Below are 16358 nucleotides of genomic sequence, written 5' to 3'. Positions count from 1 at the left end.
GGGTTTAATTTTTTGGGGGTTTGAGTTTGGCTGAAATAAGAAGAAGAAATGAATCACTTATAAGTTTATCGAGTGGAAATCTGCTGTAGACCAATGGAAACAGTGAAAAGAGTGAAGGTGGAGTTGGGTTTCTGGTCCATAAAGATTTTAAAAACAACATTTTGGAATTCAAAAGTACATCACCAAGGGTGTCGAGACTAATACTCAAGATTTCTAAGAGGTACAAGCTAAAGATTATAATGATTTATGCACCAACATCGAGCCATGATGATGATGAAGAGGTTGAAGAAATGTACACCGAAATTGAGAGTCTTCTAGATGAGCAGAAAACCCACTACACTATTATTATGGGGGACTTCAATGCTAAGGCTGGGAAAAGGCAAAACAGCGCAGAAAGAGGAACTATAGGAAATTTTGGAATTGGTGAAAGAAATAAAAGAGGTAAAAGACTTGTGGAATTTGCAGAATCTCAAGGACTGTCAGTAATGAACCCTTTTTTCAAGAAAAGGGTGAACAGAAAGTGAACATGGAAGAGTTTGAATAAATTCAAAGGTCTACTGGATACTTACCTGTGTGATGAGGGAAGTATATAATGTTTTTTTTTTTTTTTTTCTTTTTGCCAGTGCAGCAAAAGCACGGCTTCCTTGCACTATATGGCAAATACTATTACTATTACATTACAGTCAAGCTCTGGAGTCCACATATACAAAATCTCTCCTTCTCTTGACATGGATGCCCTTTAGCCAATCTCACCAGGCATACTGCCTATCTTCTGACTTTTTCAAGAACGTCGATATTTTTTTTTATGGTTTGACCTCTATACTGGACAGAGTACTGCAAGAGTGGTCTCGTAATTATTTTATACACTGAAAGGACAGAATTCATAGGATACCTTGTTCCTGGGCAATGTGATTCTGTCACCCCTCTTGCTAGTGGATGAACCCACTGCTTGGCAGATATATAGGTACACGCATCATTGCATTCTCGTAGACGGTAATTTGATGTCAGTATGAATAAATGTTGTGAGTTAACAGACTTTGAAAGAGGGATGATAATGGGTGCCGACACATGGGTAACTCTATCGAGGTGGTATAGAAATTACATTATCCCCGTTCGACAGTATTGAGAATATATCAAGAATAAGCCATTTCCAGAATAACATCTCATCATGGACAGCGCTGTGGGCAGAGAAAGGTGTTGGATGAACGTGGCCATTAATGTCTGTCTTACATTGTTTCAGCCAACTCGAGAGTGACAGTGGCACAAATCACCACCAACTTCAACAAGGGCTATGTGCTACCTTCCTGATCACTGGTCATGGCTTGTTTTATAGATTATATGAATTTGGACTGAGGGATAGGGGTACCCGCACATCTCCACCAAGACCATCAGGCGATCATGAGCTGCAATAAGTTATGGGAGCTGCTGACCCACCAGAGTCCCATTGCTAATGCCATGACACAGGACTCTATGCCTCAACTGGGTGAAAGAACATTGGCACTGGACCTTCGATGATTGGAGACGGGTCTCCCAGTCTGATGAGTCACGTTTCCAGTTATTCCGAGCAGATGGGAGGGTGCATATCTGGCAAAACCTGCAAGAAGCTATGCACCCATCATGTCAACAAGGAACTGTGCAGGCAGGTGGACAGTCGATAATGGTCTGGGGCATGTTAAACTGGCACACGTTGGGACTTGTGGTACGTCTAGATGCATCTGTGAATGGTCCAAGTTACATGTCCATCCTTACAGACCATCTGCATCCCTTCATGGTCATAATGCACGCACAGAGCAATGGACTTTTCCAGCAGGAAAATGCACCTCCCTCTCTCTGTCGGGAAAGCCATGGTGACTACATTGTTCAAAGCGCATTCCGCAGATTACCACCATGGAATTGGCTCCCCATTTACTGGACATGAACCCTGTGGAGCATCTTTGGGATGCTATGGAATGGTCCGTTCAAGCATTGGATCCTCTGCCCAGGAATGTGATGGAATTATGGACAGCTGTACAGCAAGCATGGATGGAAATGTTTGTTGTTTTTTTGGTTTTTAGGAGCATTAGCAACTAAGGCCATATTGCTTCGGGGATATGTGGTGGTCATTCCCTGACCTTTCCGCATTCTCCATATTTGGTGGGCACAGGCTCGAACCGCAGTCTAATCAAGAAGTGTGTGCTACGCACTGCTGGTCCTGCCCACCTGGCTACGGAGGCGCCATGGATGGAAATACCTGTGGAACACTTTCGTGAACTAGTGAACTCAATGCCTCACCATGTGACTGCCCTTATCTGGGTGAAAGGTGGGCCTACCCATTACTAGGTAGGTATCCCATGATTTCTGTCCACTCAGTGTAGAGCAGAATTGTATCTGCACAGAGACCTCTATTATTAACTCAACCCTAAGCAGGGTTGAGACAAAAACAGTATTTTTTATTTTCTAAATGTGAAACCTTTTTTTTGTATATGAAAACCCTAAGCATAAAAGCTATTAGAACCGATAATACTTAGTACTGTGGGTGGGTTGAAGGTTGAGAAGACGGAAAATACTTGCTGACATTAAACTTGAACTTTTGGATTAGACTTGAAATTACCTTATTCACATAATGCAATTTTCAGGAAATATATGTGAAGGAAGGTTGTTCCAGAAAACAGAGAGATGAAAGGATAAATGAGGAAGAAAAGTTTGTTCTGAATTTGAAATTGAACAATAAAGGAATGCTAACTGGTTGCAGCATGTGTTTGATTTGTTTGGAAGAGAGAGGGAGGAAAATTATAGATGCCAATTCAGACGACAGTGTCCATGAAATGTCTACTGAAAAGGCATGCAACAGAAACAGAGCATCCGTGAGACAGAGCAAAAAGACTTTGTAAGAGATGGGTCAGTAATTAACCTGAGTGCCCACTCTCGAATAGAGTCTAAAAACTTCAGACAGATGGGAGCACCACACCCATGTGGGAATAATATTTCGTGGTAGGGCAGGTTTCGGATTTGTACAGAGCCAACAGGTGTTTAGAAAAAAAAAGTAATGTCAAGAGCGAAAAAAGAATACCCATTTTTCAGCTGCAGAGGAAGCAATATTTTGTGATGTGATTAAGACAAAAGAGTTGGTAGTCAGGGTAATCCCCAACAGAGATGTGAACTTGTCTAGAAATCTGAGTATCATGAAAGATAAGCATAGCAGCAGTAGACTCTTTTTTGAGAGGATTGAAATGAACTAAGTTATCTTTGTCCCACTAGAGAATTACCTGAAGATCAGCACTGGAATTGGTTGTGGATATTCGAGAAGTAGAAGCAGTTTGTGCAGGGTAAGGTTTCTCAAATTGGAAGGTGAAATGCAAAGTGATCATCATCAAAATAATACAGAGGATTACCAGTCAGTGGAAGGTCATTAATATACAAGACGAAAAGAGAGGAAGAAAGAATTGTAAAAAGCGACACAGATCAGGATCACGAGCATTAATTGAGAAGATAGAAGAAAGACAGTCATGTACCTACAGACAGCAGTCAGAGAAAAAAACTGGATATCCAATTGCAAAAAAAAAAAAAAAAAAAAGATGGCATTATATGGAAGCTTGTTAAGAAGACCTTAATACCAAACACTATAAAAATGTCTTAGGAACGTTGAGAGTAACTGATTAATCCCACCAAACTTTTCCATAGATGGCTAGCATATCACCGGTGGATTGACACTGACGAAATCCATACTGGCAATCAATGACAGGATGGAAAGGTCCAAGATACTTTAGGAGTTTGTAATTAATGGATTTCTCCATTATTTTGAAAAGAGAAGTAAGGTGCAATTGGATGATAACTGGATAGGAGAGATTTCTCACATTTTTAGAAACTGACAGTATATAAGGAAATTTCCAAACAGTGAAATAAATACAAAAAGGTAACATAAAACAGGAGCAAACACTCAGAAGAACAAGATTTGAGAACAAGGAGAAATGCCATCAGGACCTGGAGCTTTTTGACATCAAAACTGTTTGAAATTTCTGCTGACATCCTTTTGATAGGAGACCTCAGGAGGTATTCAGTGGATGTATTGATAATGGTAGGAGGTAGTTCACCAAGATTGTGAATAAAAGAGTTGAACAAACTAGAATGCTAGTAGGTCACTTTGTCTTTAACTGAGGAGGCAGTTGCACCATCAAGTTTTAACAGCAGTGGAGAAGTATAGATAGGCAAACGTCACAGCCAACTGCTTTGGCAAGTGAATGTATGCTTGGTTACCATTTGGGCAAAAACCAAGTTTTCTTCACTCAGCCTGCAGGCTAAAGGCTAAGTGTACAAAATTGGTTCCTAACCAAGCAAGCTACTCAGTGAAAGCAAAAAAAAAAAAAAAAACCTTTCCACATCATGTGTTCATCCCCTCCAATAGTTTGTTCGTCCTCAAACTACCCACTTCCAGAACAACAGATTTATTCCATCAATCAACTACTACCAGCTGAAGACAAATTTCCTTATATTCATTCTGCACCCATCCATCCTCAATTTGAATTTATGGCTTCATATGTGTGACCTCTGAGCAAGAGGAAGAATGGGTTCAGCACTGAGCTTACTCAATCCATTCAAAGCCTTAGCACCTAAATCAGATTTACAAGCAGGTGTCTAGTCTGCAGTCACTGCAATCTATAGAACTGAAGCTTCCTTGTAACAAGCACTCTTTTCTCCCCCTCACCTTGCCCTTCTCTGCACCCTTTCCACAGCCCCTTTTAAAATGAGATCTCTTGAAACCTGTATACAGTACTCAAGATGTAGTCTAACCTTTGCCTAATACAAAAGGATAATCACCTCCTTATTCTTGCGTACGTTATTTTTCAACCCATCTGCCTAATTTTTCTAATCTTCTTGCGGTAGCATACCTTAATTACTGTCATTAACCACCCTGTCAGCCTTCATGTCAACTGCAAACTTTTACAATTAAGCCTGACATGCCTTCATTAATATTTTTAATAAATACAGAAAAGAACAGTGAGCCCAACAATGAACCCTGGGCGATTCCACTAATTAACATTAGTAGAGTACACTAAGAGCAGTATCTATTCATAATCATTCTGTCTTCTCCCACTTAACCATTTCTTTATCCAAAGCAGTAAATTGTCCTTAATGCCACACTGCTCCATTTCGTACAGAAGTGTTTTATGTGCAACATATCAAAAGCTCTTCTGAAATCTAATTACATGATATCAAAATTATTTTTTGCATTCAGTTCCTTTGTTACTACATCATAGTAACCAGTCAAACTGGTCAGACAAGACCAACCCATTAACAAATCCATGCTGTGACTACAGTATGATTGCACTACTTTCTAGATATTCCTACATTAATTCTTTAACCAGTGATTCCATTATTTTCCATAGAACAGAAGTTAAGCTAACGAGTCTGTTATTACTAGGGCCACCCTTTATGAATTGCTGATACATTAGCACATCTCCAGTCCACAGGAACATCCCCTGAATCCAACGAAATTCTCATAATTATAACTAAAGGTTTTCTTACTTCCTTTACTGCCTCCCTTTACCTAATCAGATAGATCCATCAAAACTATGTTCAGCTTCAACAATTTCTCTTCCATCTTCCGCTCAATTATTACAAAATAATTTGGCTCCCTTTTAGAATCTGATAGACCTCTGGCATTCCCTTTCCTAAAGAATTCCTTTAGTGTGAATATAGACGCAAAATATATATTTAGTTTGTTAGTAACCTGAGCAAGATCATCACAGTTAAACCATTGTTATCAAGTGGGCCGATATTCATCCCCCTCCTTCTAGTGTTTACACAAGTCTTTGGTTTTTCTATGCATTCTTTTCCAAAGACTTCTCGTAATTTATCTGAGCTTGCCTAACCCATATGTAACAGGATTGCAGACTAGTTTATATCTACTGTAGGCTTCTGTATCACACAATTTATATTTTTCATAAATTGTTAAGTGGATACGATACAATATGTATCCTATGTACATTGTATTGTATTGGATACAATTTTTACGTGCATCCTTTGCATACTGTATTGTATTGGATACAATTTTTATATGTATCCTATGCATTTTTTTTCTCTGCCACAATCCTCATAATTTCATCTGACATTCATTTAGGTCTAGACCTTGAACGGTATTCTTAACTGGCATGATAAGACTAATTATACAATTATTTCCCTGAATACTTCCCATTTAAAATTTGCTGCTGGTAACATTATCAGTTGGTTCCAGTGTATAGCATTTAAAAACTGAGACCATAGAGTCACCTTTATGAAAGCAAAACCTTTTCCCATGCATTTGACAGCAGTTACATCTTTAAGTAAATCCCACAGCAATACACTATGATCACTGCCACCTAGTGGTTATTTTATCTGCAGAACAGGATTTTAAGGTGGAGTGCGGAATAAAGGATTTCAACCCTCCAAGAATAATTTCACTGACACAATCTGAGCATATACTGACATCAGAACATTTAAAACGGTAATCCAACTGAAGGAAAAAAAAGAATAAAACTCACAGGTTCTTCCATTTAACATTATTGTAATGCCAAACAATACAAGGCTGAGAATGGTCATAAGAGAAAGGTTAAAGGAGGAAGAAGAGAGCATCACCAAGTTGTGATCTGAAGTGTCCAGAGGACCACTCACCTCAACTATGTACTTTTAAGAGTTTTCATGAGAAAAAGATCAAGGTGAACTATATAACGGCCAGTCTGCAAAAACAGTTTTAGAACTGTACCCTCGAAATGTAAGAAAGACTGGATCTTGTCGTGACACTCCCACCATTACCTTAAAATGCAATCACTTACACCTCCTGATGGAAGAGATGGGGCTGACATTGCTTTGCTCTGGAGACCTGTTCTAGAGAGAAATGTGCATGTGCTAGAGGAAAATACAAATCAGCAATATAACACTCATTAAATTTTTTAAGCATGTTTTCATACCTCATTCATTTGCAGATTTCTTTCTGCTGCTGTAAGGTCATGCATGTTGATTTCCTTTAATATTACAAGTGAATCATCATCTTTTTTTTGATAGAGCACAGCAGTGCCAAAAGCACCTGATAAAAATTAAAAGAAATAAGTAAATTAACAAAAATAAATACATCAAGCCTGTTTATAACAGTCATTTATAGCAAATTTATGGGTATAATGAATAAGTTTCAATTCTCTGTACAGTACAGGTGACCCCCACTTAACGCTGATAATTCGTTCTGGAAAAACAGAGCGCTAAGTGAATCCGCGCTAAGCGAGTGCCACATTCCCATAAGGTAACATATGTATTTGTGAGTTGCGGTCGGTGCCATAGGATATTTCCTAATCAATAATAAACAGTAGTGAAAAGATGCACAAATGTCGGTCAAAATATTTAATAATCAAATATTTGAACATATAAAATATTCTGCATTACATATGTAAATAATTATGTGGTAACTACTTACGTATCAAAATTAAACTTAAAATTCCAATTAAATTGATTTAATTTAATTGATCTAAATTGATTTAATTTAACTGATGAATTTAATCATTAAAAATGTTCCAATTAAATTGATTTAATTTAATTGATCTAAATTGATTTAATTTAACTGATGAATTTAATCATTAAAAATGTGTCGATTTTGGGTTGCACTTTGGCCCTTTTCCAAATAAACTAAAAGGGGTATTAATTTTAAATCCCCCGCAGCGTTACCACCCAACAATAAAGTCAACTGATCCTTCGCCACTTTGAAACCTGGCATGTTTTTTTCTTCTTTCAATATGAAACTTCTTTTAGGCATTCGTTTCCACAAAAGTCCTGCTTCATCTATATTAAAAACTTGTTGAGAAGTATAACACATAATACCCCTCTTCAATAATTTTAACAAGTTTTTTTGAAAGTTTCGGCTCATTCATCTGCACTTGCAGCTTCTCCCTGGATTTTAAATCTGTTCAACCAGCCCTTACCAGTTTTAAATGGATCCACTTTTTTTTTAGGTGAGTTTTCTTCAGATCATCATACTGGCTAATATCTCTCTCTCTCTTTTATAATATTTAACTTAACTGAATTCTGCATTGGATATTATCTTCAATAAAATTAGTTAAAGTCTTTCCATTTCAATCCTAATAGTCGGCTAGCCCTAGTTGCTTGCAGTGGAACAGCTATCTTTCCCGCTGCTAAAATTAATTCTTTATTTTTTTATAATTGTTCTTACAGTTAAACTTGCAAGTCCTAAATTATGGCACACATCTGCTTGTTGTTGACCGGAATTGATTCGCTTCAAAACATCTAATTTAATTTTCAAATTCAGTATTTTTCTTACATTTATGTCTTCGTACTGCACCCAGATGTTGCTTTTTCATTGTTATCGGCCACTATTAACTCTTCGAAAATGTAATTGCATTGGTTGCATTAATTATGATACAATGCTCAAGTAAACTGTCCGTTACACACAGTGTCTAATACTGTACTGAGTGATAATTAGTCTTTGGATAAATGCATATAACGCAAATATTACAAGCAATATACTTGATAATTTATTAAAATGTTGATCTCGGAACTATGTAAAAAGTCACTGTAATGCAATTAAATTAGCGTGCGAGAAAATTTCACTGAGCGTGGGAAAATTTCTCAAGTTGGCCTGGGAAACGTTTTAATGTTGTTTTGTAATTCATTTTCAAGCTATCGACTCCATCAAATGAAACGATTTCGTTAAATATGCCACAAGTGCAATCGTAAAAGAGCGTTATAGTGATCTATGACAGCGTTATAGTCAGATATGGGTTATAATATAAGAACAGCGTTATAGCGAATCAGCGTAAAGTGAACTGCATTATAACTGGGGCCTGCTGTATTTCATTTGTTTTGTTGAATCAATATTATTATGAATTAACAGATATAATTAAATTTGAATCAAATGTCTTCAGGTTCAACTATTTTCTCTGAACAGAAGTTTTAAACAGCAAGTTCAAAATATTTAAAAAACTTATATAAAGATGAAAGAAAAACAATTTTTCCCATCATATAATATAACATATAAATATAAACATTTTATAAAAAAAATTTTATGAATATTTTACCTCTATGGATTTTTTTTTAAAAATTACTTATTATTCCTCAAGTTCACTAAAAATATTCTGTACAGCATCCCTTTCCCTCCAGTTAGTTTCTAATCAGCATGCTTACTAGGTAGTTATTAATTTTCTATATCCAATTAAAATCTCAGAAGTGTTATAATGAGTAGAACAGCCAAGGCTGTCCACCTTTATTATCTCAAAAATGATAAAATACATATGAATGCAGATTCAGTCTACTATGAAAAGAAAGAACGGGCTTATTAATAAAACTGGTATATCACATACTTTTTTACCAAGCTATTTGCAGTTGCCACTTGTTACTAGTTCACTGACATTTGACATAATTCAAATGATGCAATACAATTCAGTGAAGTAGCAATTTTCTTATAGTCTTTTATCCCTATTTAGCTGGAAAAAAAACTATATTTTTTATTTGTTTCTCTTTTGAAGAACAGAGGGGCAAACAAACTAGGCAGTTTTACCCTGTACATCTCATAAGCATGTTAATTAAAATTTTAAAGATATTTATAAACCATGAGAAAACATACATTGACAACTTAATGTTACTTGCACATTGTGAACCTTAGCAGCTTTTTCTCTCACTGACTCATTGTGAACCTTAGCAGCTTTTTCTCTCACTGACTCACTGTGAACCTTAGCAGCTTTTTCTCTCACTGACTCACTCACACCATTGAATTTAAAAGATTTTGCATTAAATTCAGGCGCCTCTGTAGCCAGGTGGGCAGGAGCTGCAGTGCGTAGCACACGCTTCTTGATTAGACCGGGGTTCGAGCCCGTGCCCACCAAATACGGAGGATGCAGAAAGGTCAGGGAATGACCACCACATATCCCCAGAACAATATGGCCTTAGTTGCTAATGCCCCTAAAAACCAAATAACAAACATAACAACAGCATTAAATTTGCTTTACTTTCTCTAATGGTAAATCAGAAAGTTGGTCATTCCATAAAATGCAAACTCTTTTTTTTTGGAACTTCCTGTTTATTCATATAATTCAGAATACCAAATGGCCATAAAATACATTTTTACATGTAAAAACTTCAGTACACCAAAAACACCTTGCTTTTCTGTCCTCTCTGGCTAATAATTCAAGGAAGGTCAAAATTGTTTTGACCTTATTTGAATAGATATCACGGAAAGTTCTGATATAAGTTCTTAATGGCAATTTATATATATCAATAAATAGAACTTTCATTGAATACTAAAAAAAAAGAAAATAGTGATTACTACTGTGATTACTTATCAGCAACTCACAGTATCAACCTGAATTAGTTATCACTTCAGCAGAGGTGGAACCTAAGTTGGAATTGGGTTATGTGAATATAAATATTTGCAATTTAATATTATCATATTTATTTTATTTTTAGTTAGTGAAAGATATGATAAGGCATAAATTTTTAAAATAAGCTTCCCCTTATACTTTCAATCAGGGGAGGGGGGGGTATCAGCACATCATCAAAAAAACCAAGCAGGAAACTGACCTGAACAGTTTATTTTTCAGCATAAAAACCAAAAACATTTATAACCTTGTCCCATCAATTTATCAATTCTGGACACCCACTGAGTAAAAAGACATTGGATGCAGCCATAATCATTCATGTACATCACTTTCAATCTCCACATAATCAGAGAAGCATTTCCCACCATGCTGTTGTTTAAGTGAATCAAACAAACGGAAATTACTTGGAGTGATATTATAACTGTAGGAAGGACAATCAAGAAATTCTTAGCACAAAATACGTGGTTGAACTGAGAATTCTTTTCTATGCATCATGCATACTGCCCACCCATTCCTCAAATCAGTGCACTGATACACAGAGAATTTCCAGCACTAATTAAAGCACTAATAACTTGAAATATTCATTTCTAAGAAACTGTCTAATTGTGAGATTTCTATTTGGCTGATTTTAATCAAATTTGGAATGACTTTTAAATTTCATTATTAGAATTAGCAGAGGCATATGATGCAAGAAAGCAAGCTTATATAGCATCATACAAATTTTAAAAAAATATATTCCCGTTACACCCATCCATTCACTCCAAATGTTTGTCTAGTTCTGACTTGAACATATTTAAGTTGTCAACTCCACTATGACAGCTGGAAGTTTGTTCCGGCTATCTACCACCCCAGGTGCCTTTTTTATGTCCAATTTCAACAATTTCTTCTCCACTTTGCTCTCAGTTATTACAAAATCATTTAGCTCCCTGCTAGGGTTTGATAAGCATCTGGCCTCCGCTTCCCTACAGACTTCCTCATGCATGAATGAGGATGCAAAATATTCATTCAGTTTGTCAGCTACCTCAGCAGGATCATCAATGATCGAACCATCGACATCAAGCAGACCAATCTGATTCATCCCCTTCCCTCTAAGTTTATATAAGTAAAGAAGTCTTTGCTGTTTTTCTTTGCATCCTTTACCAAAGATTTCTCATAATCTGCCTTCACTTGCCTAACCTCCTTTGTGGCTTGATTACGGGCTAGCTTATATCTACCATAGGTTTTGGTGTTGCCTGATAATTTATATGCATCTCGTGCATTTTTCTTCTCTGCCAAGAGTCTCATTAGTTCATCTGACATCCATTTAGGCTTAAACCTTGAACAGTATTTCTTAGTAGGTGTAAGTGTAAAGTGTATTCGTGTCAAGCGACACCAGGAGTTCCCCCCATCTCCACGTAGTTTTCATTGTGAGTGTAACAGTTCACTGTAAAAGGCCAGAGATTTAAAAGTGTATGAATTTTGTATATGTGTAATGTTGTATATTGCTGCTCTTCTGGCCATTTGGCCACTGGACCCCTGAAGAGGCCCAACGTTGCCCTCACTTAGCCCCATGGAGGCAGACTAGGTACACTAGTAGTTTAGAGTTTAGGATAATTACTCTGGCAGGTTCTGCCATCTAGTTAAGAAAAAAAAAGCAGCTTTTTTAGGGGTGAGGTGCTAAAAAGGTTTACAGATCAGAAGTACCTGATTTATGCGTTTGAATTTGGAATTTAAATTTTGATTGTGTGTGGGGCATACGCTGTGATGTATGGTAAGAGTGAGTGGGGAGAGATTGAAGGCTGGGGAAAAGACAGAAATATGAGGCCAATATGAAAGATGGCCCCAGTTTTATCAGTGGGACATACCCATGCAACACTAGAGGGAAGAGAGAGACGGCAGGGAAGAAAGGAGACAGGTACCCCACACACCAGGGGAGTAGGAGTAAAAGGTGGGTCACTCACACCAACAAGGTGTTTGTGCAGTTTAGCTGCTGTTTTGTCCGATAGGTTTGCGGTCTTTCCTGGGACAGCGTCCTGTCCTTGGTTATTAGATGTCCTGTTTGAGTGGTTGTCTTTCATGAGATAGAATCCCATCCATGGTTTCTGAGTCCTGTCAGTTTGGTGTCTACCTTCGATTTCTCAGTTTGGCCCACCCCGGTTTATGGCCATTTGCATCTTCCTCCTGGAGAAAAAATCCCGCGCATAGCGACTAAAGGCCGCAAATTCCTCTGGTGAGTTGAGGAGGTGGTTTTCCTGATTATTGGGTAGGTATCTGATTTTTGTGATCAGTTGGCATCTAAGGTCTTCATATATTTTGCACTCATGCATGACATGGTGCCATGTTTCTGGTTCTCCACAGAGGCAGTATACTTCTCCAATGATGCCAAGGGTGTTAAGTTTCGCCCTGAAGGGCCTGTGGCCAGTGAGGAGGAAGGTGGTATTTAGGCCCGGGTAGAGCCATGTGGGGGCTTAGGTTATTGTTTGGTGACTGGTGGAATGAATTTTTTTGTTACTGCTCCTTTATCTGTTTCCATCCATCTCCTCTGCCAAATTTGTACTAGGTGGTCCACTATTCTTTGTTTCTCGTTTCTTCGGTTATTAGTGGAATCGATGGTGAGGCCGTTGAAGGTAGTTGAGATTCCTTTAGCTAGCAGGTACATAAGTCTGCAACGGGTCACCTCTAGATCTACTGGTAGGACCCCTGCCAGGACCTGAGGGGCACTTGTGTTTACCATATTGCACGCTCTTGTTATTGCCAGCAGTATATTGCATTGGATCATTTCCAGGATTCTTCTGTTCACTGTTGTTCCTGCTTTCATATACAATATGGGAAAGCAGTATGTTATAGTCGGGATGAAAATAGCTTTATAGTACAAGGACAGAGTTCTCCTATTTAGCCCCCAATCCCTGCATGTAACTCTGGCAACATGCTGCATATCTCCGCAGTTTCTCTTTCACGTAGGTTAGATGTGGTTTGAAGAATAGGTTGCGGTCAATGATTGTGCCCAGGTATTTGATGTGATTTGACAGCCTGATTGGTTGTCCTGCTAGTTTGTTTTGCAGTGGTTTTCTGAGGTTTAACATCCCTTTAAGTGGCACTGAGTCCGTTTTTTTCAGGTGAGATCTTTAGAGTATGGAATTTTGCCCAATCTTGTAGAGTTTCAAGGACTTCTTGTTTTCCCAATGTTTCAAGGCCCAATCTCGAGTCTGCTGCGATCATCAGCACAGGGCTGTCTGCAAAGGCCTGGGCCTCCACCTCGCCCAGGTCCATGGTGAGGAACTCTTCAAATACCATATTCCACAGGAGCGGCCCCAGGACAGATCCCTGGGGGCAGCCCCTGCAGATCGGCCAGGTCAGTTTCTTGTAGGGCATTGTTACTCCTATCTGTGAGGTAGGTTCTGACCCTATTGTAGAGGTTTGTTGGCATTCCATCTGCCCTGAGCCTGGCCAGGGTGCTTGGCCACCAGAGAGTGTCGAACGTCCCGGCAAAATCCACAGAGATGGCCAGGAAGTATTTCTTAGTATAGCTTTAATGAGGAGGCTCTGAATAGCATTGATAGTTGACAATCCTGACTGCTTGGGTGAGTTTAGATTTGCTTCGTTATAGTGGTTGTTGATCTTTTTATGCAATAATCTTTCATAGAGTTTGCTAAGTGTTGATAGCAGGGCTATGGATCTGTATGCGTTGTTTGTCCTGGGTTTATTTGGATTCTTGGGGATCAATTTTAAGTTGGCCGTCCTCCAGCAAGAGGGGAACTGGCCTTCTCTAAGACAGGTATTGAACAGCTGAAGCAAGAGTTCTGGCATATTCACCCCAGGGGCTCACATCTGATGATATGGGCTTGGCACCCCCCCCCCCCAGGGTTCTGAGCTGCATATCATCATTCTTCTCTATCTTGGTGATTCCTTTCTACTTATTTTCTCTCTCTCTCTCTCTCTCTCACACCATATGGTGCAGCATAAGCCTCAGGCTTCCTTGCACCATATGGCTAATAATAATAATAATAATAATAACCTCCGCAACTTTCTTAGCCATTTCTGGCTCAATGAGGTCAAGACGAGGACACTTGTTTCTGGTTTGCTGTGCCGCCTCATGGAGTTCATCAGTGGTGAATGGAGACTCCTGATGTTGAGTCTCATAGTCGTTGTTTGCTTGGCAGATAGCACACTGGCCTTCGGTTAATATGTCCAGCGGGTCTTGGATAATGATGGTAAGGATGTTTTTTATTGAGTCCTCCCAAGTTATTGAGGACTCCCTGCATCATCTTTGTTGTGGTCATCACTTCACCTCTGCCAATTCTCTGTACGATTCTTCAATTAAGACTGAGCCTTTTAGTGCTATCGAGTTGGACACAGTAGTCAAACAAGTGAAAGTTAAGAAATGCCCAGGGATGGACATGCTGGAGAGTACCTTTATAGTACGGCTCGCCAAGATTAAGCCCAGTATACTTCTACAACTTTTCAATAAATGTTTAAATGCTGGGACTTTCCCAGATCTGTGGAAGACAGCCCTTATCAAGCTGATTAGGAAACCTGACAAGCCCCCCCAGGAACCGAGGTCTTATCGGCCTATAGCGTTATTGGCCAACCTTGGTAAGCTATTAGAACGTTTAATTGCCCTGCGATTAAACAACTTAATATTGGAACAGGGATTAATTGAGCCTAATCAATATGGATTCACTCCTGGAAGGTCCTGCGAGGACGCCCTTGTAGACTTCATTTCTTCTGTTGAACACTCCAGTTTCAAGTATACTCTTGCTATCTTTATTGACTTCGAGGGTGCTTTTGATTCTCTTTGGTGGGAAAGTGCCCTCAAACGTTTACGTCATGCCGAATGTTCCCAGCAACTTTATCTTCTAATTAAGAGCTATTTCTCTAACAGATTTATCACCGCCAGATCTAAGTACAGACAAATTTTGCGTCAGATCTTTCGAGGGTGTCCTCAAGGCTCCATTTTGGGACCACTTTTCTGGAACTTTGTCCTGCAAGGTTGGATTACCTGAACTTTTGACAACGTGAAGATCATGGCATATGCGGATGATTTGACAGTCCTTGTTGGTGGAAATTCAAGGTCTTCTATTGAAATATCCGCTGAGAAAGTTCTATCTGATCTTCAACAATGGACAGTTGAAAATAAGTTAAAAATTAGTTCTACCAAGACAAAAATTATGATCCTTGGCTCTAAATTGGATGTTCGTCGACCACCAAGAGTTAAAATAAACAACAGACAAATACCTCTAATAACGGAAATTAAACTTTTGGGAATAACTATTGACAGCAAGTTAAACTTTCTCCCTCATTTATCCAATCTGCGAATTAAGATCAGAAATTTCACCGGCGCTCTTGTCAGAGTTTCTAGAACCGAGTGGGGTCTTTCTAGAAGATGTTTAAGAATCTACTATAACTCCGTGTTTCTCCCTATGGTTACCTATGCTGCTGGCGTTTGGTTCCATAGGGTGCAGACTGTACAATTTCAATCAAAATTGATGTCAATCCAGTGTACAATGTTACTTTGTATTTTGAAGATTTGTCGAACAGTTTCAACACCTGCTTTACAGGTTTTAGCCGGGACGTTACCACTCGATCTCTACGTAATTTTCAGAGGCTTATGTTATCGCCTGAAACGTCAGATTCCCACTCAGATCCTTGGTATTTCTATTAACACTCAAGTCGATGTTAAAGCCGAATGACAAAGAATTTGGCAAGAGTTGATCAACTTATGGCAGGGTAGGTGGGATGACACAACACTGGGCAGTGTAACGCGTAAGTTTTTTCCTGAAGTTGACTCTCTTACGGATAAAAAATCTACAGTCTGGTTTAGCCTTGCCTTGTTTACCTCCTATTTGATATCAGGACACGGATCATTAATTAAGAAATTGTTTAAATTTCGCTTGTCTCCTACGGAACTCTGCCATTTTGGCGGTGTGGAAGATTGGCAGCAAGTGTTGTACTCTTGTCCCTCATACAATGAATTTCGAGTAATTCTGCAGAATGCAATTCCCAACTTTTCATCAGGAATGGAACCTAATTTTGTATCAAATGCCACGA

The 16358-nt window shown here is 38.6% G+C and overlaps 1 protein-coding gene across 1 annotated transcript in view; it reads right to left on the bottom strand.

Moving 5' to 3' along the window:
- LOC150075077 (serine/threonine-protein kinase Nek8-like) overlaps positions 1–16358 on the bottom strand; it is a 223962-nt gene that overhangs the window by 184800 nt on the left and 22804 nt on the right. Inside the window, exon 4 of the mRNA XM_090389083.1 lies at positions 6924–7039. Within this exon, the coding sequence (XP_090245209.1) occupies positions 6924–7039 (116 nt within the window). The remainder of the gene's footprint in view (positions 1–6923; positions 7040–16358) is intronic.

This window comes from Mastigoproctus giganteus, chromosome 14 (assembly GCF_048544385.1).
Source record: "Mastigoproctus giganteus isolate SK-2022 chromosome 14, ASM4854438v1, whole genome shotgun sequence".
In the NCBI taxonomy this organism is placed as follows: Eukaryota; Metazoa; Arthropoda; class Arachnida; order Uropygi; family Thelyphonidae; genus Mastigoproctus; species Mastigoproctus giganteus.
The sequence above is the reverse complement of the archived record's forward strand: the minus strand, read 5'-3'. Positions and strand labels throughout refer to the sequence as shown.